Below are 26,024 nucleotides of genomic sequence, written 5' to 3'. Positions count from 1 at the left end.
TCCAAATGGAAATTCGAAAATGATGCACTTTGCACGCAGTGTTATGCTAGACATAATAAATTAAATGTTTATGTAAATGAAACAATTTTTGAACTAATATTAATTATTAAACTAAATTTATAAATAAACAACTGCTATGTCTCGACGAACACCGATAAAATCAAGAGTTAAAGTGTGTAATAAATCTGTTTTTCACCTTCAAGATAAAAAAGCAGATGATAGTGAGCTCTCAATTGGCTTAATTAAATCAGCAAAGCGGACAGGACAGCTGAGTTTATGCAACAGGGGACTAGGGAGCGGTGAGTTTAAAATTAAAGTTTGAAATGTTTTATTTAATAAGATAAATCCCATGTAAACATAGGCAATTTATTCTTTAAAATTACTTATTTGGTTCTCGCAGTTCCTGAAAATGTGTGGAAAATCGACGAACTTGTTATGGATGATACCAAAGAGGTAGATTTTGCAAGATCAGACCAAAATAATTGGTGGAACTGTGAGCCCTTGAAAATGCTTGATCTCAGTTCCAATGTCATTAAGGCAATTTCGCCAAATGTCAAATTACTACAAGATCTTGTTACCCTCAAGGTAAACTCTTTTACGTGTTATTAACATATTGTGTATTTTTCATGAAATATTTAACATTTGAATCAAAGTTGTATTGTTTAGTTTATCAAAACTGTTATTAATTAATAGTTGTAATATAAACTAATATATCAATATTTGCGCTTACTCCAATAGCATAATGATAAATAAAACTGTGCTTTCTTGCCATAACTTGCATCACCCAACATAGAAAAGCTAAAAGCATAAATATACCAAACAATTAATGTTCCATCTTCAAGCGAAATTTGAAAAATATCTAATTCACCATATTCTCTGACTGAGGCAATATATTTTCAGTTACACGATAATGCCTTAACATGCCTACCACCAGAGATCGGAGAGTTAAAGAGCTTGTCAAATCTCAGCTTAGACCATAACAAATTGAAGGAGTTGCCGATAGAGTTCTACAAATTAACAGAGTTGAGGTGGCTGAGCATATCACATAATGAGCTTATTAAAATCGTACCTGATTTTGGTGATTTAGTCATGTTAACGTTTCTGGTAAGTTACTTTAATAAACCAATCATTTCATTTAATATTTTGTAGCCATATTTAATGAGCCACTCATTAAAATTAAAAAATTCAAAGCAATAAAATGCAAAGAGAAAAAAAAACTATTCTTATCATTAAAAGTAATCAAGGAATAAGGATTAAGGGATTTCATATCATTTATTTTCAACAGATCTAATAAAATATTTTATCTCTAAGGAATTTACAATATTATTTATCAGATGAATTGAATTATTTATTTGTAGTCTTTAGAGTAAGTAATTAAAAGTAAAGTTGGTATGCAAATGCTTATATGCTTAAATTTTAAATTTGTTATTCATAAATATTTAATTTGCAGGATTTATCACATAATAAACTGTCATCATTGCCACCAGGCATGGGTTATTTGGTGCGATTGGTGGAACTCAATTTATCTCACAATGAACTAGTGGAACTTCCTCCAGATATTGTTAATTTGAGAGGTAAGTGATATCACAAACTGATACCTAAAAAATCCTCATCTTATTAATATGAGATAAAATGAATAAAAATTGTAGAATAAGTCAGAGGCTATACAAAAAATTTACCATGCCACTCTTTATTTGAATTTTGCCATGACCTTGCTTTGTACATCTTTGTAAGCCGATCCCCTTTATTGAAATATAATAGAGTTACTTGAACAAAATATTACCAAGCTGATTCATTTATGGCGCGCCATAACTGATACTGAAACTTTTACCAAATATTTTGCCAGTAATAAAATAATAGTTAAATATTTTTATAATTCAGTAAACAACAGCATATTTGATCAATTCCATTGAGATATTTTTTTAAACATTTTGTGTTAATGTATAATTTTGGGTCACGGAAACACAAAAAATCCATTATGTACAATGTTTTATAGGATTTAGAATATAGCTTAGGAAACTAAAACTGTATTAAGTTAATTTTCACAGATTTAAAGAAATTTAATATAAGCAATAATAATTTAAAGAATTTACCACCAATGGGTGAATTGAGGAAAATGGAGATCTTAGACGCCAATCATAATAATATTGAAGAGTTACCAGATTTTTACGGATGCAACGCTCTGAAGGAAATATACTTAGCTAATAATTTTATTAAGGTAAATATTTTTGAAATGAAATTTTTTTAGGCCCGTTGAGAGTAAAATTTTATCTATAATTTTGTATCTTTGAATCTTGCCAAAGAAGTTTTACTTCTGACACGTGTGCTCTCTCTTACGCTCGCTCTTACACGCTCTTTTTAGTACATAAGTGTCTTATGTCTTATTTTTATTAGCATTTGGACAATTTTTTATTCGTCATAATTTTAGCAAGGCTATTCAAATTATATATTCACGCTATTTATAAAATGTCCATGTAATCATTTATCATTCTTTTCACGTGTACCTTTTGTTTAATAATCTGTTAAAACTATTCGAGTTTCAAAGTGGATGCGGTCGCGTTCAAACGCCGAAGTATCATATAACCGTTACATATTAATTACTTTGCGATAATCACAAGCAGGCTACTCTCTAAACCTACTCTTTAATAATAGATTGAATAATTTATAATTCAGTTAGTTATGATGTTTTGCTACAGTTTTTAATTTATATAAATGTTTGATATCCAACGTTCGCTGGCTTCTAAAGGGTATATACATATAATCAATTTAAAAAGTGTCATTTCATCAAATTCAGACTTCCCGGAAACTAATTTCTTCTCAAAATATTTCAAAGATTTGAAACATTTGTAATCTATACAAATGCTTTACCTTTTTATCGTTTTACATGCAAATTATTAACTTATACCCAGTTATGTAAATGTATTATGACTATTATGTAACATTTTCTATTTCCAACTCACAATGCCGGTAATGAATGTGCGAAGTCAATGACGCGAGACAAAAATAACGCGATTAATATCAATTGATCTTGTATTGTTTTTCCAGGCGATTACCGAAGAGTTCTGCGATCAGATGCAGCACTTGAATATATTAAATATAAGGGACAATAAATTGGAAATTCTGCCTGACAACATATCATTGTTACAGAAACTGAAAAGACTCGATCTGACCAATAATAATTTAAATCAGTGAGTGTTTAAGTAATTAGTATACTTTTGGGATATTTATTATTTCTGCATTCAAGATTATTTGCGTCAAACCGTTGTTTTGAACGTCGCGTCGTCGGTTAAATTATATTTTTATTTATAACTAGCGACCCGCCCCGGCTTCGCACGGGTGCAATGCTGATACTAAATACACTACAGAAAAACTTTTAACGTTGTATATAAAAACATAGCGGCCCGGCCGGCCGGTACCGCCGCAAACGGTACGCCCCGCAATTTTTAAATCCGTAATATCTTCAAAAATATTCACTTAAATCATACGGTGTAAAGGGCCATATAGATCTATATTGAATGAACAATGTATTCAAGGTATTTAATTGGTTAAGGATTAATGCTGTATTGGTTAAAATCGCTTCGAAAATTAGCCATTATTTGTCGTAAAAAGTAAATGACAAAAAAAAGTTATTGTGGGTTATCCATAAGAGATAGACATATGCCATCGCGGACTTTTCTGTAGACCTTTTTAATGTGTACAATACTTAGTACATTATTTTGATAAAACTCGTAGGGTTCAGCCTGCGTTTGCAATGTAAGCGGATAAAATGTAATTATTTACGACATCACATTAGAAACCTCAAAAATAACAGTACTTCTCCACTATTTAATGGATGTTATTATACATATAAACCTTCCTCTTGAATCACTCTATCTATTAAAAAAAACCGCATCAAAATCCGTTGCGTAGTTTCAAAGATTTAAGCGTACAAAGGGACATAGGGAAATAGGGACAGAGAATGCGACTTTGTTTTATACTATGTAGTGACTAGCTGCTCCGCGCGGTTTCACCCCCGTGGCTCAACTCCTGTTGGTCGTAGCGTGATGATATATAGCCTAGAACATTCCTCGCTAAATGGGCTATCTAACACCGAAAGAATTTTTCAAATCGGACCAGTAGATCCCGAGATTAGCGCGTTCAAACAAACAAAAAAACAAACAAACTCTTCAGCTTTATAATATTAGTACACATAGATAATTTGGCAACAAGTTCAAAATAATAAACATCATCATTATCTCAAATCTATTTCTTGTATTTTAGAATTACTGTCAATACCCTCCAATCATCCTCGGAAATTATATTTTCATTAGAAACAATAATATGATGTGAATAGTACCTAAATAGTAATATGCTAAATGGGAAGTTGCATAAATTAACATAATCTTTGTAACAGTTGTCTGTTCCGTGATTCAAATATATTTATGAATGAAAAATATACCTATGTATACACACGCACAAAACATGTCCATCACCTTCAACTAGAAAATCTTTGAAAATCGACCATATTTCCATATCATTAAGACTTAGTATTGCGTGTGTTTCATAGTGCAACATCCATCAATCCTTTTTTGTTCTGTGAATGTTAATAATATAATAGAAAATATTGCGAACAATTTAGCTTTTATATTTAATAAGTGTTGTGACTATGGTACATTTCCTAATTTATTAAAGCTTAGTAAAGTCATACCTCTATTTAAGAAAGGCGATCAAGAAGACTGTAACAACTATAGACCTATCTCGATTTTACCAACATTAAGTAAGGTATTCGAAAAGTTAATATTAAACCAATTGACTAGTCACTTTGCATCTAATAATTTGCTGCACACCAAACAGTTTGGTTTCACAAAGGGGCGCTCAACCACAGATGCTGGAGTTGCACTACTAACACATATATATAAGGCATGGGAAAACTCAAAAAATGCTTTGGGGATATTTTGTGACCTCTCCAAGGCATTTGACTGCGTGGAACATTGTACTCTATTGCGTAAACTTAGTCACTATGGGATTAAAGGACAAGCTCAGAACCTCATAGCCTCATACCTGCATGATAGGATACAAACTGTAGTTGTTAATGGAGAACGTTCTGGCGGTGCGTCAATTAACATTGGTGTTCCACAGGGATCTATTTTAGGACCCTTCTTGTTCTTGGTATATATCAATGACCTACCTTATTATTTACAGGATAGGTGTGAAATAGTTCTGTTTGCAGATGATACCTCATTAATTTTTAATGTGGATAGGCATGACCCAAATGTTGACGAAGTGAACAGTGCTCTTTTACACATATCCGACTGGTTTACTGCTAATAATTTATTATTAAATGCCAAAAAAACAACTTGTGTTGAATTTTTACTACCAAACGTTAAAAAGTTAAGCAGAAATATTACCTTGAACGGGGAGGTATTACACCCTACAGAATCGACTGTATTTCTTGGGTTAACATTGGACGAGAAACTACAGTGGGGAGCCCATGTCAACACCGTTGCAGGTAAGCTCAGTTCAGCAGCATATGCAGTCCGAAAGGTAAGGCATCTCACCGATGAAGATACAGCTAGATTGGTTTATTTCAGCTACTTTCATAGTATTATGTCCTATGGAATTCTACTATGGGGCAGGGCAGCAGATATAGAAACTATATTTATCTTACAGAAAAGAGCCATTCGCTCTATATATAATTTACGTGCTCGGGACTCACTAAGAGATCTCTTTAAGAATACTGGTATCCTTACTGTACCATCACAGTATATATTTAATAATATTTTGCATGTACACAAAAACGCCGACTTACACACAAGAGTAGGAGATAGACACTGTTATGGCACAAGGAACAGAAATAGAATTGAAATGCCATTTTTCCGATTAGCTAAAGTTAAAAATTCATTTATGGGTCAAGGTATACGCTTTTACAATAGAATTCCTCATAATATTAAAGAGTTTAGTAGTTCTAAATTTAAAACTTATATAAAAAATGTACTAGTTCAGAGAGCGTACTACAGTATTCAGGAATATATGGACGATAAAAACCCATGGAGGGTTGTCGCGAAAAAACCACAGGACAGTTCTTTGGCATGTTATAATATATTATGATGTTACATATGTATTTTGTAAAATTGTAAAACTGACATGATTTAAAAGAGCAACTATGGAGTTTCTTGCCGGTTCTTCTCCGTAGATACTGCTTTCCGAATCGGTGGTAAATTTTAAAATATGTAATGACGTTTCAAAAGTGCTTCTATTAGAAGTCTAATTGAATGAATAAATGTTTGAGTTTGAGTTTGAAACAAATACCTCTTATAATTTGTCTAGTATAAATTGCCTCCAAGATAACATATATTATTTATTTATAGGTTACCAAGGAATTTAGGACTCCTATCTCAGCTACAAAGTATAAATATGGAAGGGAACAAACTATCGTTTGTGCGACAAGACGTAATTCGTGGTGGTACGGATAGAATGATGAAATATCTGAGGGACAGGATCGGTGAAGAAGTTGTCTCTGAGACCAGATACGAAGCGGAATGGCCTGATAAGTATGTCCCATAATGTTATGATATAAATATGATGTTTAGGGAGAATCGAATGCTACATATCATACTAAAAAAATAAAATTATAAATTTTAAGGATACTTTTTGCACACGCGAATGAAGCCGTGGTTTTCAAAAATATTGTTCATGATTCTGTGTGTAACTGATTTCATGATTCTATGTGTTCTATGTGCTGATAATGATTTATTCACAGAGCGTAAATCGTAAGAGTGTAAATTCCCAGTCTTTCACGTGGTCCTTCGAGTCGGCCATAAATTGTGTATTTGCTTAATACATTTATCATTTTCGTTCGATTCTAAGGTAATTTCAATAAAAGTGAGAGTATAAACAAATGTTTTCCATCACATAAATATCAGGTACACGATGAAAAAAAGTCAGTCGCTCATGGTCCCTGGCCGCGAGCTGACGTGCATCCCGGACCACGTGTTCCGCGCAGCCGCTGACGCGGAGGTGCATATCGTTGACATATCCAAGAATAAACTCACTGCTATACCTGCTAGGTTAGTATGAGACTAAGTGACATTTCTTCAGTCTTTTAGTTCTTTGATTTTACAATAGGTTTTGTTGCATGAAACAAAAATGTAAGGTAGGTTGGTAAGTGTTGACTAAATGATGCACAAAATCTAATCGAATATTAAATTAATATCCAATGGGTGAAGAAAACAGCATTGCGCAAAATTACAAAAATGCGGGTATACGGCAATATCTGTGTACTCGATAAAGAAGTCATTTAGTTATAAATTATAATACTTTCCACTAATGGTTAAACGTGAAATCAATAAAAAATCAAACTTATAGGATTGCATCTGATGATACGCTTTGATTTAAAAAATTATGATTATATTAAGAAAAATATTTTTCAGCATTACCATGCTCAGCGAATGGCTATCACAACTGATTCTATCATCGAATAGTATAGAGAGCGTACCGCCGGAAATCGGTGCTTTACAACACTTGCAGTTTCTTGACTTGGGCAAAAATTGCCTTGCTGATTTACCTATTGAATTGGGTGATTTGAAACACTTGAGAGAACTAGTGATTTGTAATAATAAGTGAGTATAGGATTTAAGACTATGTTATTTTATGTTTGGTATTAAAAGTACTTATAGATTAATTTGCTATAACAGCTAAAATCTTAATATATATAAATCTCGTGTCACAATGTTTGTCCTCAATGGACTCCTAAACCACTTAACCGATTATAATAAAATTCGCACACCATGTGCAGTTCGATACAACTTGAGAGATAGGATAGTTTAAACATGTAGGTACGACGGGCGAAGCCGGGGCGGACCGCTAGTATTCTTACATAAAACATCTTAACAATTATAAGAATATAGTTATACAAAGAATATAGAAAAGTAAAGCGGATTTAAGTTTACCACTTAACCTAATCCCTTATTATCTTATTAGCTATACCTTGAATCAACCCTAAGTTATAAAAATAAATGAAGGTAACTTGCATTTAAGTGTAAATGGAAAAAAAATAGAATTTACACTTTTACATTTTACATGTACACTTTTACACTTAGGTTTTTACCCTTATAACACGCGATCTTATTTAATTTTAACACAAGTCAGTTTTCCTTGTTATTTTTGAAGTGAAACTTCTTTATCGGGGTTGGAAAAAAATTTAGTGTAACATTTTTTCGTTACGCGCCATCTTGTTTTTATGCCTTATACGCGTGATTGACGTATTTCTGTAAAGTTGCATATAGTAAATTACTTTTTGAAAAATAAGGTCATAAAGAAGTTTCACTTCTTACGTGTGTACTCTAGTACACGCATACATTTTTAAATTTTATTTATTTTCGATAGATTCACAAAAATCCCGCGATGCGTGTACGAGTTGGATCATCTAGAGATTCTCTTGGCCGCTGAGAACCAAGTAACTGAGATCAATGTATCTTCAGATGCTCTCGCTAAATTAAAGCGATTGGCAGTATTAGATCTTACCAATAACAGTATTATGAGTGTGCCACCTGAGTTGGGGAACTTTACGCATTTGAGGTGAGTTTGGAGCAAAATTTTTTATTGAAATGATATATTAGGGAGTTTGACAAATTTCTAGAAAGATAGTTTCGAGTACTGAAAGTTAGCATTGTAACTGAACAGAGAGTATGAAAAGTTTCTAGTAAAATAGCAATTTTAATGTACAAAACTTATAATTTCGTAACTCATTTTTATCTTAATATCATGTGATTAACACCGTTATATTTGGGATAAAATATTGCTACTTGCATTATTCGTAGAAATACGGAGCATAATATGTTCAATCTGTTAAAATTAAAAGTATAATTACAATATACATCAAGATATTCACGATTGTTGATACATTTATATCAGCATCGTTTTTATTATAGATATCTAGAAGCTGTTGTTTTCCTTGTCAACGATGATTATGTTTTGAATCGCTTTAAAAGTGGCCGGTATTATAATAATGACCTATTTCCAGGTCATTAGAGCTGATGGGTAATTGCTTCAGGCAGCCTCGACACGCGATTCTGGCAAAGGGCACGGCGTCCATCTTGTCGTACCTCAGAGACCGAATACCGGTCTAGTTCGAACGTTCTCAATTTGAAGTCTTTTAACGTTCCAAAAAAAAGAAGATAAATGTTAAAAAAGTAAATAAAAAAAAATGTTCCAAAAAAGCACAATTCTAATTCGGAACACCGCTTTTCTTGACTGCTTTGACGTATTTAAAGCACTACGAAGAAAATGCTGGCCGAAAATATATACAAGCTTGAGCGATTTTGCTTTTTTTGATGTGTATTGAGTGCGTGTGAAAATATTTATATTTTATGAAATCGCGTGCACTTAGCTTTACGTATATCCGAGACGTATCAAATTTGATTGGTTGTGAAATTTAAGATATTCATTTTAAAAAGTGACGCTCAATATATTGGTGCCAAATAATGGTATGGCCATTGAAGAATATGTTGAAAGGTTTCGAATTGAGAATGGGCAAAGAAAGTCTTTGAATTAGAAAAGTAATTATTTTTGAACGAGTTGAATTAAATATTCTGAGCAAAAGAATTTAATAAAAATGATTACTTTTGTCTAATCAAAGACTTTTAGAAACAATAAATAAAAGTTGAGATGTTAATGTTCAAGAAATGAAAATTTTGAAGTATTTACATATGTCAGGAAGATATTTTTTGTTGCGTATTTATATTTGATTTGTATTAGTGATTGTAATTATAAAAAAATCAACCAAAGCTAAAATTACCAAATGATAATTGTTTTGTACCTGATTACCGCCGAATATATTATTTGTTATATTTTTTATTTGTTAAATTTGTTGATTATTGGAATATATTTAATGTATTATTTACTGTAATTGATATAAAACGAAATATTGTTATTATTCAGTTCCTGGCTTGAATTATTCCAGACATTTTTTATAATTTTTTCGTACTAATTATCGTGTGTGCTTTTTTGACTATTTAAAGTACATTATTGTATTTGTGACTGTATTACAGATTATGTTCATATAAAATATAATATCATTGATTATGTCGACCAAGTGTAATGTTGGTCAGAATTAAAAGATGCTATGGTTAAAGTATAATCAATACCTACATATATAATATTAACAAGTATACAAAAAAAAATCTACTAGTCATAGGAGGCAATCATCATTTAAAATTGTTTATGGTTTTTCCTTTTGCTTATAATATAGCCATCACCGCTTATTATTTATTTTTATTTTATTTGTATTCTTTAAATCTACATGGTGTTGAATATTGTGCCATCTTTTTTGCACATTTATTTTATGCACGTTTTAAGAATTATTTAGAAATAAAATCGAAATCGAGTACCTTACAATAAAAATTATTTTTGTAATAAATAATAATCATACAAACTATCGTTAATAAAGTATTTTTGTTATGTCTTAAAGTAAACATAGCCAAACAAAGTATTATAATCTTTAATTCATTGCAGATAAGGTCCAAAGTAATATATCACAATATACAGATACAACCAGTAGGGAAATTTCATACAAACGTTCGAAATGGCTCACGAACACAACTAAGAGAATCGTAAGAGTATTCTTATATTTGTCAATAATTGTCATAATACCCTTACGATTCTCGTAAACACGCTTATTTGTGTGCGTGAGCCATTTCGAACGTTTGTATGAAGTTTCCCTACTGGTTGCATCTGTATATTGTGATAATATTATTATGAAAATTGTTAAGGCAATAGTTAAAATTACAAATGATAGACAATAATAATTCTATTTTGGGGTTGCACGTACGAATAATTTCCATAGACAAGAGTTTCATAAGATTGTATTCCATTAGATTCACATACTTTTAGAGATTGAAATAGTTTTGTTAGCTTTTAAAACACAGTAATAAAAAAAATCATTTTCTGTTTCAATAAATTGTATGACAATATATTTTCTTGCCTTACGTACCTTACACACGGCAAGGTAAACTTCGCTAATCATGTCTGTCAATGCCTGCTTCTTAAGATATTTTGATAACTTTGAAAATTATATTCAGATTTAAGAATAGTAAAGTCATATATTTGAAAACGTTGATATTTCTACAAATTGTTGTTATTGCATTAATTCCAGGAGATGTATTTGCATTTATGAAAATATGTTGAATGAATAGATGTAATATTTTTGTAATTCTGATTAAAATACTAGTCTGAAATATAACACTCATATAAATAATGAAGCTTAAACCCCAATGTAATTTGCTATGAAATATAACCATTTATATTAAAATAAAATTATGAATTGTTTACAAATTCCCAAATTTATAGTATTGTACCGTAGTTGCCTAAACTCTAAAGCTATAAAACACATTCATATTGTACCTGGTAGCTTAGCAATCTATAGTCCTTTCCACCTAAGATGATTTCTGTGACACATCGATTTTTGACACGTGTAGAGATGTCGGTTACTGAAATCGTATCAATTGTTTCCGATAATCGATAATATTCTATATGGAAATGAAATCGATTTGAATAAGGCTAAGGACTCACGAAGCGTTTTACACCCGCGCCCGCCGCGGTTGCGGGCCCGCAGCCTTTGTAGAATACAGATATTTATGTAAAAAATTAAAGCACATTTCACGACGCGTTTTACGCCCGCGGCGTGTGCGATTGTTTGCGGGTCCCGCTGCACCGGCGGTCATCTATTACCGGCGGGCGCGGTTCGCGGTCCCGCAGCCGCGGCGGGTCCATGGCGGTCTGGAGCTCAACTAATCGTTTAACCGCCCGTCTTGCAACCGTTCGTTTTGCGATAATCAAACGCCAAGTTTGCGAGCGATAATCGCAACCGCGACGGCTGCGTAACCGCAAAAAACTCCGGTCTCGTGAGTTTTGAAAATAAAACTCAATTCCGCAACCGCGGCGGGCGCGGGTGTAAAACGCTTCGTGAGTCCTTAGCCTAAAGTACCAAAATTAGTTTTTTCGGCATTTCGCCAACAATTAACTAAGGAAACTTAGCAAACAACAGCAACAAAAAGTCAACAATAACAATTAGTAACAATAACAGAATACCACGTAAAGTATCAATATAAAAATGCAACTTGTATACAAGGCTGACGCACTCGTACAGACGATTGACTCGATTGACAAACGATCACAAGATGGGCGCCGATTATATGATTTTCCAACTCTATGATTTTTCAACGATCCATTTCATGTACACGAATTGCGTAGGTATTATATTTTTGTGTTATTTTATTTTATTTTTCATTATATTAAACTAAACAATACTGTTTTTGATTTATAAGCTTAAGATGTTTCATTTTTATATTTTTGGTAATAATGCCGCCATAAAATAAAAATATTATGCACTAAAATTATTTTGACTTTTTAAACATAAAATTCGTAATTCGGAACACGATGAAGTGTCACAGGAATCATCATAGGTGAAAAGGACTATAGCTAAATAGCTTATTTACCACTTTGCTATTGCAAATGCCATTTCGTGTTAATGTGAGAGTAAATTATAAGTTGTTTTGATCATAATCATAAGCGCACAATAAATTATTTATCGCTAGTACTGTTGTTTTATTGCCAACACAAAAACCCTTTATTGGTCTTGGTATGGAATAGTGTCAATTTTTTATTTTATATTATCCTATTTTTTCCTAAAATGTCATATACGTGAAAGTAAGTATGTCATATGTGAAGAAGGGAGTTGGAGAGAGGAGGATTTTATTACTCTTTCGTCCAAAATTGACCGATTAGATATGTATGAAGATGTAAGATGTAAGATGTAAGACTTACGTCTTAGATACAAAATTAGTCTGGTTATATACCTAGAATCTTTCATCCGGGTAACACGAAATAGATTTTCCTGTCATCATTCAGATTTCCGATACATATATAATTATATATACATATTATGAAATGTTTTATTATAACTTTTAAATAGTCCTTGAACACCATAGATCAGTTCACAGTTTTTATTTGGCTCGTCTGTCTACGCACGCGATCGGCTTGCATTCTTCGGTGAAGCATTAGCATAACAATACTGAATGTAGTCGAATTAACATAACAGATTACTTTTATAGGTCATAGCATAAATGGTGGCATGCTAAAGTATGGTTTATAATATAATATATTTTTAAACGTTCATAGATCGACTATTAGACTTTATTTATCCACTAGAATGTGACTAGAATGGAGTGACGTTCAGAATTCAGATAATTTGTTATGATTTTACGAGTGTTTGGAATTATACCTACCTATAACTAAGTAGTTACATGCATTATACTATAGTTTCTTGTCAACTTAATGGGCTAAAATATGCAGCTTATTCTCGTTCGTAGTTCCGAAAGGTCCTGCCTGAAAATCCCATCAATCCCATCAATCCTCTACCATAAGCTAACTTAGAGCCAAGGGCTAGCAGTCCAAGTGATTGACATTGTACTACAGGCACCAATTTACACAATATTGTCTAGCCGTAAACCCTTCATTATATTCTATCAATAGGAGACGGACGGATATCAAGATCCTCACCAATTATGCAAATTACCAGCATGATGAAATTGACAAACGAGCATAATATTATGACGGATGGTTTCGTAATGATGCGAAGTAAAATGTTGGTTATCGGTAAAACAGTGGCTCTGTTATTACTGGAAGCACTTCGCCCGTATGCCGTGGCCGTTACAAAATACGTAGTTTGTCGTCAAACGAGCGTATTATCATTCGTTTTCACTATCGTTGACTCGTCATTCTATTGTAAATTGTCTGTAAAACCATAATAACTGCAAGGTCGTGCTGAGGAGTGGGGACCGGCACATGACGGCTGCACTTTGATTTCAGTAAACAGTGGTTTAAACGCGTTACGTGCATTCGGAAAATTGTTTTTCCACGACGAATTTACTATCGCAACAGTTCGACGTACATGGCGATGCAATTTTTTTAAACTCTAGTCTCATTGTACTTTTGAAAGAATACATAAGTAGGTAAATAGAAGACGTCAGTATGTTTATTCAGCTGTATCTGCGTTATTCATAGAAAATTATACGAGAGTAGAGTGACAATTTTTAAACCTCGTTTGAAATTGTCATTTTAAATTAAATAACTTGATGATGAACATTACGGAAGGACAAATAGTGCGTCCGCGAGTTGTAAATTAGTTAAGTTACCGAGCGCATGTGAATAGTGTAAACAATGTATTATATAATAAATAATAATATAGTTTTAAGAGCCTTGGCTCTATGTGTAATTGTGAACAGTGCAAGTAAGTATATCCTGATATTTTTTACCTACGATAATTTTTATCTATTTAATGACTTTTATACCTCAACTATGTACTTTATTTATTTAAAACCCTATAGGCAAAGAATAACTAGGTACATAATATAACAAGATTAATTTCGAGATTGCTCTATCTAAAGCTATCGCTGTCACGTCGACTATTGTTATTAAGTTGTAATTTTAAAGTTATAACTTATAAGTTTATTTTATTTATGTACCTATAGTAATTAAAATATAACATTTTAAAAATACATGTTACGTTGTCTCACGTCTGTCCAACGATTAGGTTCGTAAAACTTCCTGCTCTTAGGTTCTTAAAAAATAAAGACATAGGTAGGTATAAATATAACGTACTGGTTTCTTATTTTCTTTATTTAATAATTAATATCAATTTTAATGCCAATGACGGAGAATAGCACTGTCAATATATAAAAAGAAAGCCTCGTATTACAAAAAGTAAGTAATAATTAATTAGGTCCCACCATTTACATTTTAAAAAGCGGTGCAATGAGGAAGACATACCAACCTATCCAATTGGAGTAGCTTTGCTTATTTGTGGCGTGTTGACCGTCATCAAGTAGATATAGCTGTACCATACACAGATAATATAATATACGGTACCTACTCAATAAAATAAAATTTCAATAAGATATGCTCTATCATTAGTTTTAATTCCATATTTGTATCAAGCGAGCTTAGCTTATTATCACTTGCGTCAAATATCTCATCACCATTAGGTACCTACGTTTCAGTGATACAGTTTGTTTTACATTTACACCGTGATTTAGCCTGCAGCACACTGCTGAAGATTGATTGAATCAACTCCGTAGTCCGAAACCTTAAAGGGCTCATGCACATCACTTTGCTGACAGCTGAAGTTTCTATAAAAGACGATTCTTTATAGGATATACAGTGAAACATTCATTTTAATCTATACTAATATTATAAAGCTGAAGAGTTTGTTTGTTTGAACGCGCTAATCTCAGGAACTACTGGACCGATTTGAAAAATTCTTTCGGTTTTAGATAGCCCATTTATCGAGGAAGGCTATAGGCTATATCATCACGCTAAGACCAACAGGAGCGGAGCAATGCGGGTGAAACCGCGGGGAACAGCTAGTATTAAATATAGATAGAATTTGTACGTTGTCTCAAAAAGAAACCACGAATAATAAAACACGCCCAGTATGGTGCGGCCGTAGGCTTTGCAAAACTGCCGGTTAAAATACATATATGTGTATTTTTTAGATAAAGAGATTTTATTGAAAGTAAAAGCTTTTCCTCATTCCACTTGTGAGCATATTATACCTACCTACATATAGGTTCGATAGGAAAACTAATTGAATTGGCTATTATGTTTTGGAATTATTTAGAGGGACCTAGAAAAAACGTAATAAAATTAAATTGATAACAACATTTCAACGTCTTATCGGAACAACTCAAGAATAAAATAATTATTTTAATAGCATGATCGATTTAAAATTAATATATTCATTGACAAGACGACTTTATTAAATCGTAGCACATATTTTGTTTTTTTTAGGTTTTACATTATCAATTTTTTATACATAAGACTAATTTACAAATTAAAAAAGAATATTAGATGTGCCGTTTGGGAAAAATCATAAAAAGAATATTAGACAACGTTGTACATACAGTATTTTATTTCCAATAAAAATAATTCACATGTCGGAAATCGGAATACATAGCACATATTATAATTGGTCGCATTTAGATACAACAATAGTTATTTCAATTTCAAAGGTTGACATTTTTTTAATTTTCTATAAATAAATTTCGAGATTAATCATACAGGTTAAGTATACTGGGCCTTTGCTGCTTTTAATCCACATATTTATAGATCAGGATAGGTCATGAGATAGCTAGAAATATTCTTAAATTAATTTTTTGGTACACATCGCACGGTACCTCCTGCACCTTTAATAGCAATGGAATTAGTAGGACACATTTTTGTTTCCAATACAGCCGCTGCTAATACCATTATCATCATAATGATAAATATGTTCAAAACACGTCGATGTATCATCTGTAAAAAAATAGAATCTTTTAAAGTTTAAAGTGTTCAATAATCACAAAAATGTACTACTGGCTGGTACTCGTAATTTTATGAGAGGTGCTTGGCCAAACAGCATCCCATGATACTTTTTAACACTAATAATATTTTATCGCCATTTATGTCGCCAAAAATTATTAGCTAGTCCACCTAAATAAATCATAATAAATTATACATAGGTATGATGACAGATGAATGTAAACTGGTTTATTTAATAAAATTTTATTGAACAGTTTTTGTTTACTTTTAAAGTCATTAGTTTGTAATAGTAACTTAAACTTATATTCATAAGTAAGTACCTACCATATTTTAAATTTACCTAGTAGGTACATAACTAATTAGGCACATTAACTGACATCCGTTTATACTATAAATTATAATATAGTCTTCAATTGTTTTCTTTAAACATGATATAGAATATAGAATGTTTACATCTTTATATGTAATTCTGAATTAAAATATTTTTAAACATTACATTCTTCAAAAAAGTCTCTCAGAGACTCTCGGATAAAAAACAAAATAGTAACAACAATTTATTTCAGAAGACATAAAATTAATATTTTTTTAATAATTATACGCGTTGTATATTAAATAAAAAATACTTACCTTGCTTACGTGATGTCTTCAGAAGAGTTAATAGTGTACTGTATTACTTGCTCTGTGGTGTACTGTGCTAACAGGTTTCCTTTTGCTAAATTTTTGCATCCTAATGTACATTATTTATGTATATGACACGAGCTATCAACCGCAGATATAAGTATCGCAATGAATGTATTGATTCGATATAATTAAGCTTGATATTATATTGTAAAATATCTGGCTTAAAATCAGAAACAAAAAATCTGAGCCGCACTCCCGTTAAACTCTCTTGCTTTGTGTCGTAGGGATTTCATTTTTTGAGACATAGCTTATAATATGTGATTTTTGAAGTAATATTATGATATATCAATATAATACGTAAAAGTACGCAATAAGCAATTGTTTTAGTCACATAATTAACATAATTTCCCGAGCTAAATAATAAATAAGACGTGAAAAAAGAGCTCATTTTATAGAGAAAAAAAAATGTTAAATTTTCTGATAAAAATTAAAAAATATCTTATCGTATTAACTCATCAGCTTCAATGATTTAATTAGTCCTATGCTATAAATATCCTTATAGATGCGATCGCGTGTCGTCAACACGAATCGAGCAGCTTTGTTCGATGGTCGGGCATGACACCGGACAAAGCCAGGCCGGTGTTCATGTATTCTGCAAGTGGAGACGAAGAGTCCCTCACCGGGGCCTGCTTGGCGAGATGCAGGGACCTTGAGGACTGTGCGTCCGTCATTGTGACGTACACGAAGGGCAATTGCCAGGGCCTCGCCGCGTCACCTGTCTCTCAATTGAGAGCGGACAATGACGCTGCATACTTCACCAAAGTTTGTTTAAAATGTTAGTATACGATTGTTTGCCATTTAGTCATGGTAACGGTGATTTTAATATAATTGTTTTTAAGAATTTAATAGATAAGCATTATGTAGATTATGTTTATAGTACATATTCACATTTAATATAGATAAAAAATTATTTACACGGTCTATTGTATTTGTATACTACTAGAATAAAAACAGAAAAACTGTCGAGCCAATTAAGTAACTAGCACAAATAAATATTTTTTGTAATATACTTACTGTCATTATACTTACAATCTATATATTTGTTTGTTTATTTGTTTGTTTGTTTGAACGCACTAATCTCGGGAACTACTGATCCGATTTGAAAAATTCTTTCGGTGTTAGATAGCCCATTTATCGAGGAAGGTTATAGGATATATTTCATCACGCTACGGGCAACAGGAGTGGAGCCACGGGGGTGAAACCGCGCGGAGCAGCTAGTCTCAAAACTCTCAAATATATTATATTAAAAAAAATTGTTTGTAAAAATTGTTAAAAAAATTATCTGATTTCAAAAATAATATTTAATTCTAGTACCTACTGGCTGTAGTAAAAGATGGTGGGCCTTAGAAAGTACTCCAGGATACTACCTTAACTCTGATGGCTCAAATGTAAAAGTACTTCTAAATGCGACTGTACAAGACTGCTATGATGCGCTTTTTTCCTCAAATGAGAAATTATACAGGTGCGAAAATTACAAAACAAGGATAGAGTCATATATATTTTATTTTATGTTACAAGGATATTTTTATCATATTAAGTATTTTCTTATTATATTTTCGTCGTTGTTAAATTCTTTGAAAAATGTTTGTATAAAAATGATTTAAAATCCAATGGTAAAATAAATAATTTATCTAATCGTTTTATCTATATTTATGTAGAGAACATTTTATTTCTTACATTTAAAAAATGAAAATAACTTACTTAATATTCATTTTATAAAATAATTCATTAACAAAGCCTTAGTTTATACAATTAAATTTTTCATAAAAGAAATGAACCACGTACTTATAAGTAGGAATCAGCTTTTTGTATCTTTGATTTTTATCAATACAAGTAATATTTATGTTGTTTATGTATTAGTAAGCTGTTCATATTTATTTTCAAAGAAACTTGAATGACTTCTTTAAACTTTGTTTTTCTTAATTTTCCGGAAATATCAGAGTTTGATTTGTTTCCGCCTTGTCACAGGTCTGCGCAATGGATAGATCCGCACAGCCCATTAGACACGTTTGTTGTGTCTGACAAAGTTATAGGAAACTGTATATTGAATGGAGAGAATAAGTTCACTGAACCCGAGTCCTACCGCGTGTCAAACTACTATACTTTTTACATAGAAAATGAATGTGGACATGACTGTAAGTATGTTTTGATTACGTTGTTTTTCATAGTCGAAGAAAGTCGTACAAACGATTTCTTTCGGTATCGCGTATCCTTGGGTAAAAAACTTTGTTATTCCTATGCTGGTTAATGGATTGTAAAATATATTTGGCATTCTTCATTGATTTCAGATCCGAAAAAAATAGATAGATGTTCCTACGAAGAGTACAATAATCAGACGCTAAAGAGGACAGATTTAAGCATCAAAAACGCGACAAAAGATGAGGTTTGACTTACCAATAATAATAAATCATCGGTTTCAATGTACATAGACTTTAAAATATAATAACTAATTTACCTTTGCAATGCGTGACTATATTAGATAAGAATCGCACGCATTTGAGTAATCGGAAAACAACTTAGCTCTACATATTACGAAAATGTAGAACCGATAAGGATTGGCCTGTAACGCGGGTTGGTGTGTCATTTTTAGCCCAATATGCATAAATTAGCAATATCATTTACGATTTACATGACAGTCTACATTTCTTATGCATTTTGCATTATAGTTTTCCTGGAAATAGTATTTATAAATTTAAAATTTAATAATTAATTTGATTCTCAATAATGTAATAACAATATAGTAATTTCTAGGAATTGAAAAGGTAACTTATACACCCAAAGATTTAAGTTACGATGTAATTGCATAAAGTATATTTCTAGTGTAAAACAGCTTGCGAAAATGAGGACCGTTTCATATGCCGTGGCTTTTCCTTTATCTCGACGGCACCCCGAGGTCTCTGTGATCTGCACAGCGAGGACCTCATTACAACTGGGTCTTGGCTTTTGCGTCGAGTATCTTCTGCTACTTATTACCGTCGTGTGATTTGTCTTAACAGTGAGTTGAATGATTTCATTAAGAATTTCAGTCAGGAATACGGCGGCTCAGCTATTATAATTGAGAAATTTAAATATTGATAAATAATACTTTACCTATTACCTAGTATATTATTATTAGTCTGTGCTATTACCTTACCTGTTCATATATGCGACGGAGATATACTTTTTTAGGCTGTCCTCACCTGTTATGCTATTTTTAATACAGTACTTATTAGTTCTAGATTATGTTAAATATGTTAAAGGGCAACATGTATGTGTTTCAAAGATTTTTCTTATTTTCAGTAACGGTGGATTGTGAAGGTCCCAATCTTGTAGTAACATATCGTCCACGCGGCGCATTCAAAGGCAGAATGTATGTACCAGGAAATGGTGAGAAGTGCGGTGCGCAAGCCTTCGCTGGTACTGTGAAACTATCGCTACCATTACATGGGGATTGCGATGTCAACTTTGCGTATGCGATCACTAAAACACCTAATGGGGTTGTAAATAGGTATGTTTAATTATAGGGAAATGCGGGCTGTGTGTTTTAATGATAAGAAAAATGTGACCACATTACATTATATGGGATTTGTATTTGAGTTTCTGTTAAGCGAAATATAAGAAGTTTTACTTTGCGTAGACAATTTAGACAATTTTCTAACTTGATTTATTTCTATATTTCTAACTATGTATATTTTAAATCATAATCTATTTGCATAGTGAAATAACAATTCAACAGTAGGGGAGACCGAGGGGAGTTGAAACAATTTTCACGTTTTGTTTGATATAACTCATACTATTATCAGAAATCTTATGGTACTGGTATCAATCGATAGGTTATTCTATACACTTCCGAATGGTTAGCATAAATAAACGGTAAGCGTTAAAGATGGTGGTTAAAAATTGACTTAATTGTAACAAGTTAACTTGTTTCAATTCCCCTCATACCGAGGTAAGATGAAACAGAGGTCGAGGAGAGTTGAAACATAATGATTTTGGGGAGTAATAGGAGCTGCAAAATAAAAATGATGATTTAATTCAAAGGTTTTAATTAAAACTTATATTTTCAAGTAATCAACGACTTTTATAAGTAATATTTTAATGACATTTCAGTCAAGTAGGTCTAATACAAATAATAAACACCTAAATAACCAAAAATTAACATGCGTAACATCAATTATAATCAGTCAAATCAACAAAATGTTTTACATTTTTATAAAACTAAATCTTTGACATAAAATAGTTAATAATCAGTCGTTTTTTAAGTATGTATTACAATCAGTACCTACTATAAACTATTTAAGGAACAATAATCTACAAAATGTCAAAGACAAAGTTCTCCACCAGCACAAGTTTCATGAGCCCACAATTGGCATTTCAAACATTGAGCCCACTTTTCTTTGGATCTGTTATTTGAATATGATTCCATACAGCAAATACAACAGGATTCCTCTTCTTCTTCATCACTATCTTCGTTTCTTGACAACCTTAACCTTTTTAGTTTTACAGCCTGGTTTTAACTTATTCTTGCTTTAGTTCATCCAGTAGGCATGCTTAAACAAATAAACACATTAAATCAACAATAAAATCCGATAATCTTCGTACTTTTTAGCTATAATCAGATATTAAATTGAAAACAAGGAGAGTTGAAACAGTCTGTTTCAAATCACCTCGGTGAGAAAAAACCTCCCAATTTTTATTCAAATCACGACCAAGCAGTAAATACACAGAAATCAAATTTACCAAGTATATTTCAAGAATCAATAGATAATAAGTTTTTAAAACGTAAATAACTCAACCCAAAAAACAATACCAATATTAAAATACGAGCATCGTAAAAAATCATGAAATACTTACTTTTTACGATTTTCGGCACATGTCATTCAGAACTACACAACTGCACAACTGACGTCATCGGCATGAACTGACGCGATAGCTGGTGGCGGGAGTTGGTTAAAAAAGACGTTGCCAGATCGCTAACAGTTTTAAGTTCGGAGAAATCGAGACTGTTTCAACTCACCTTTGTTTCAAAACCCCTCGGTCTCCCCTATCATAAGCCGTTTCATTAAAAGTATCACATTTGGAGTTATTTGTTCCAGGACCATGGCGTACGTAGTGCTCATGATTCAGAACAATCCCATCATACAGACAGCTGGGGACCGCTGGGTGCGGGTGGGATGTTCACCAGGTGGTGGTGCTCGCAGCTACACCAAGGTTGACGCTACTGTCTCTGTTCATGATACCAGGTAATATTACCTTCCTTGAGTTGGATTTATGAGCATAAAACCCGAGATGTCCTTACTGTTAAGTACGCAATTTAGAATAATAGGTAAATGTTATTGTTTTTATTTATCATAATATGCATATTTTTCCTGGTCATCTGTTTCCTTGCATTTGAAAAACCTTTAGAGTATATTTAGTAGATGACGCCTATCAACTTATTTATTGCCAACCCAACCAGAATAAAAATGATGGACCTTCTTTGTACCTACGGATGTACCTACTTATTACGATTAAAATGTTTGTTCGTAGTCTACGTAATGTTTTACGATTATTGAAGCTGAAGAATAACAAAGGTTTTAACTACAACATTCCAAATCCACAGTAGGCCGTCATTAATGAGTGAATCAAGTGCGGAAGCTGGTGCCAGTGCGGTGTTCGGTGCCGGGGCGGCGCCGCTCAGCATGTACGTGGTGCGGACAGTGACAGACGGCGGTACCAATGCAGTCTCGTTGGGGGAACCGCTAGAACTACGTATTGAGACTTCTGGTAAAATGTAGCTTTTATACATAATGTATGTATATTGTATTGTAACTGTGTTTTCATGCTACATATATAATATATTTATATTTGTAAATTGTTCCGGGATGGCTAAACAAGCTGTTTAAATTTGCTATTATCCTTTTTTTCTTCTAAATCACGATCTATCAATTGAATTAATAAATACATCATAATATATAAAATAATTATAATTTTTAGATGATACCGAAATAGAAGCTTATCACTTGGTGGCATCGTCAAGGATGGGAGATAGCTCTGTGTTACTATTAGATAGTAGAGGTTGCCCAACGGGACAGGTAAAAAATGACTGTTTTTCGCATTATGAACGTTTGTTAAAATAATGCATAATTTGAGACAAGTAATTACAATGAATCAATATTAACTGATCTAAAAAACTCACATAAATAAGATCGTAGATATCATCGTAGTTTTGTATATTTTAGAAAAAAAAATGTTAATGCTTTTAAGTAATTACTAGGTACTTGTTCAGCTCAACTAAGTTCATATGTTTTCTGAAAACTTCATATTGATAAGCTTATTCTCACAGGTAGACTTCCCATCGTTTACCCGATCGTACGTGGGCAACACGCAGCGTCTTTCAGCCCGTTTCAAAGCCTTCCGCTTCCCAAACTCACACGTCGTGAGGTTCGCCATTATGGTGCGATTCTGCGAAAATAAATGTGTTCCGGTAAGGAAAACTCATGTTACTACATATTTCTGAAATACTATATCCTGAAAAATTCTGCACGGGTGTAGACTAACAAAAACCAATGTATTGTATGTCATATGTTAAAACTACATTGAATTACATGCTTTGGGACTCCAAATTATTATAACATGAAATAAATAACTCCTTTCTAAAATGAAGTTGCTTAAAATGTTATTTTCCACAGGTAAATTGTGGTATAAGAAGTTCCCGGCAGACTAATTCCACGATTGATCCAACTGATAGCGCGTTTGCTGCGACCGTGAGACAAGAAGTGAGTTAACTATGAAGCAAATAAAAGAAGAGTTATACAATTTATTTAAAAAATATGAAAATAAGTAATTATTTGAATATGACGATTCATTATTAATATGTGCTGTGCAGTTATACTTATGACAAGTTGTTTTATCTTAATTAAAATTATTTTTGGTGTGAGGCAAAGTCCTTGTCAAAATATATATTAAAAAAAATATTAACTTCAGACAGCATGGAGCCCCAACCTAGTAGCGCAAGGCGGGTCGTCAGCGTTGTGCGCGGGTGGCGCAGGACGGGTGCCGCTTGAACTGGAGATGGTCGTGGGCGCGAGGGACATCCTCTCCGCTGACACGCTTGTTCGAGCTGATCACCGGGCCTCTTTAGGTATCAGTTTATTATAATTTTTTTATGTAATGGTTATATCGCTTTTATTTACAGATGTGATTAATCAGTAAAACAGCGAGTCTCTCTATATTTAAATATGTTAAGAATAACGATACGATTTATAAGGATGAATTAATTCGTGCAAAAATAGAAATAAAAATAATCAGAAAAAAATATAAAAAGTTAAATTTATGTGAAAATTACATAGAGAATAATTTGCCTATTATAATTTCAAAACAGTATTGAACGAATGATCGGATTGTTAACTTGCAGCTGAAGATACGAAAGTAGGTGACAGCGCAATGGTGTGCGTGCACGAATTACTGTTGGTAGCTCTGGTGCTGGCGTGGCTCGCCGTGCAAGTCCTGCTCTTGTTGGGCTGCTGTGTGCTTGTCAAGAGGTATCCAGTCTTTCCATTCTATATTGGCTTGAGTCTAATAAATCGCTCGTGTGCAAGTCGCATGAATATAATCATTTTAATCTAATACCGATTATTCTTATTTAATCAAAAAATATAATTTTTATTAGAGAATATATCTATTTAATTCGAGCGTTATTTCTAAGGTAGAAAAACTTGATTATTTTTTAATGGGTATTGACCGGCTCAAATATTTAATAGTCGTTAAAGAAAATGCATTTTTAATTAAAAACATTAACAAATTGTGTCTAATAGAGATTAAGATTTTAATCGAGAGTCATAAAGGATTATATGATAGGTTATATTATATTAATAGGTTCATAATAAAATTATATTTCTTAAAAAATTTGAATATCTTCCTATTATAAATAGAGATATTGATTAACCACATTGACTAGAGTGTATTTTATTTCCAGGTATAGGAATCTAGCTGAAATGAACATGCAGAAGGACTATCATTCGTTTGACAATATCGGCTTTGATAATGTGTCGACCCACCGCCGCGTGCATTGGCCCGATCAGAATATCGATATATTGCATGCCACATGATTGATGATTAGAATAAGAAACCACCAATAGTACTCATTTTCTTTACTTTTCAATTAAGTAATTAATTAGTTCATTCGTAACATGTAATTTTATTAGAACTCTGTTTAACATTTTAAAACAGCAAATGACTCTGCAAAAAATGTGTAAGAATTGTATTTGACCTAAAATTTGTATATAATGAGATAATTAATATTAAAAAAATATTTTTATATTAAATAAGTAAGTAACTATCTATACTAATATGTATTATAAAGCTGATGAAGAGTTTGTTTGTTTGTTTGAACGCGCTAATCTCAGGAACTACCTACTTGTCCGATATGAACAATTCTTTCGGTGTTAGATAGCCCATTTATGGAGGAAGGCTATATATCATCACGCCACAGACTAATAATAATATACGATCACGCTAAGACCAACAAGAGTGGAGCACTGCGGGTAAAACCGCAGGGCACAGCTAGTAATAACATAAAATAAAACGTACGTAGTTAAGTATTATTTTTTAACGATGAATTTTTCATAGGAAGAATAGACTCCTCAAATGGAAAACCTATTCAAATCAAATGAAAGAATTGCTTTGAATTTGTATACTATTTTATTGAATTTTTTTTTTCATCTAACCACACCGGTATTGGCAGATTCACGGCCATACCTTATATAGAAACTATTGGAGCATGTATTTGACTGACATTGTACACATAATAGTGGCATTGTAAGCATTGGCCTTCCACTTTAAATAAGTATGTTAAAAGTTAAAAATCTGTGCAACAGAAGTAATCTGTACAGAAATGAACACTACTCTCAGTCGACAGTGCTTCTAAAAATAATGAGAGATTCATGGATATGTGTATGATTAATGATCCCTAAGTGTTATAGGATAATTAAGTATCTAGTTTTGATATCAACATAACTCGACTGAACATCCAGACATAATTAATGTGA

At 32.4% G+C, this 26,024-nt stretch overlaps 2 protein-coding genes and 1 long non-coding RNA gene across 3 annotated transcripts; 2 read left to right on the top strand and 1 right to left on the bottom strand.

The window, feature by feature from the left end:
- On the top strand, positions 1 to 9,160 carry LOC149908851 (leucine-rich repeat-containing protein 40-like). The gene is made up of 11 exons (XM_090120388.1): positions 1 to 299; positions 401 to 585; positions 901 to 1,104; positions 1,451 to 1,574; positions 2,049 to 2,218; positions 3,046 to 3,188; positions 6,348 to 6,530; positions 6,903 to 7,046; positions 7,410 to 7,598; positions 8,365 to 8,556; positions 9,002 to 9,160. The coding sequence occupies exons 1-11, from the start codon at positions 137 to 139 to the stop codon at positions 9,105 to 9,107; spliced, it is 1,803 nt and encodes a 600-aa protein (XP_089976514.1). The 5' UTR covers positions 1 to 136; the 3' UTR covers positions 9,108 to 9,160.
- A 4,501-nt stretch (positions 9,161 to 13,661) lies between these two features.
- LOC149908849 (uncharacterized) lies at positions 13,662 to 25,341 on the top strand. Its single transcript, XM_090120381.1, has 15 exons — positions 13,662 to 14,266; positions 17,519 to 17,791; positions 18,328 to 18,478; positions 18,985 to 19,151; positions 19,305 to 19,399; positions 19,837 to 20,011; positions 20,296 to 20,503; positions 22,092 to 22,238; positions 22,598 to 22,761; positions 22,972 to 23,069; positions 23,321 to 23,461; positions 23,667 to 23,753; positions 23,962 to 24,118; positions 24,392 to 24,518; positions 24,953 to 25,341. Exons 1-15 carry the CDS (start codon positions 14,197 to 14,199, stop codon positions 25,083 to 25,085), a joined length of 2,193 nt encoding a protein of 730 aa, XP_089976507.1. The 5' UTR covers positions 13,662 to 14,196; the 3' UTR covers positions 25,086 to 25,341.
- Positions 21,025 to 21,996, bottom strand: LOC149908850 (uncharacterized). Its single transcript, XR_016456698.1, has 2 exons — positions 21,850 to 21,996; positions 21,025 to 21,545 (listed from the first exon to the last, which is right to left on the bottom strand). It is a non-coding gene; the product is annotated as an uncharacterized LOC149908850 (long non-coding RNA).
- Positions 25,342 to 26,024: the final 683 nt, after the last annotated feature.

The sequence above is a fragment of the Colias eurytheme genome, chromosome 4, assembly GCF_061535395.1.
Source record: "Colias eurytheme isolate Ceu_HAF_F1 chromosome 4, ilColEury1 Martin Lab GWU primary, whole genome shotgun sequence".
Classification (NCBI taxonomy): domain Eukaryota; kingdom Metazoa; phylum Arthropoda; class Insecta; order Lepidoptera; family Pieridae; genus Colias; species Colias eurytheme.
This window is presented reverse-complemented; position numbering and strand designations above follow the sequence as displayed.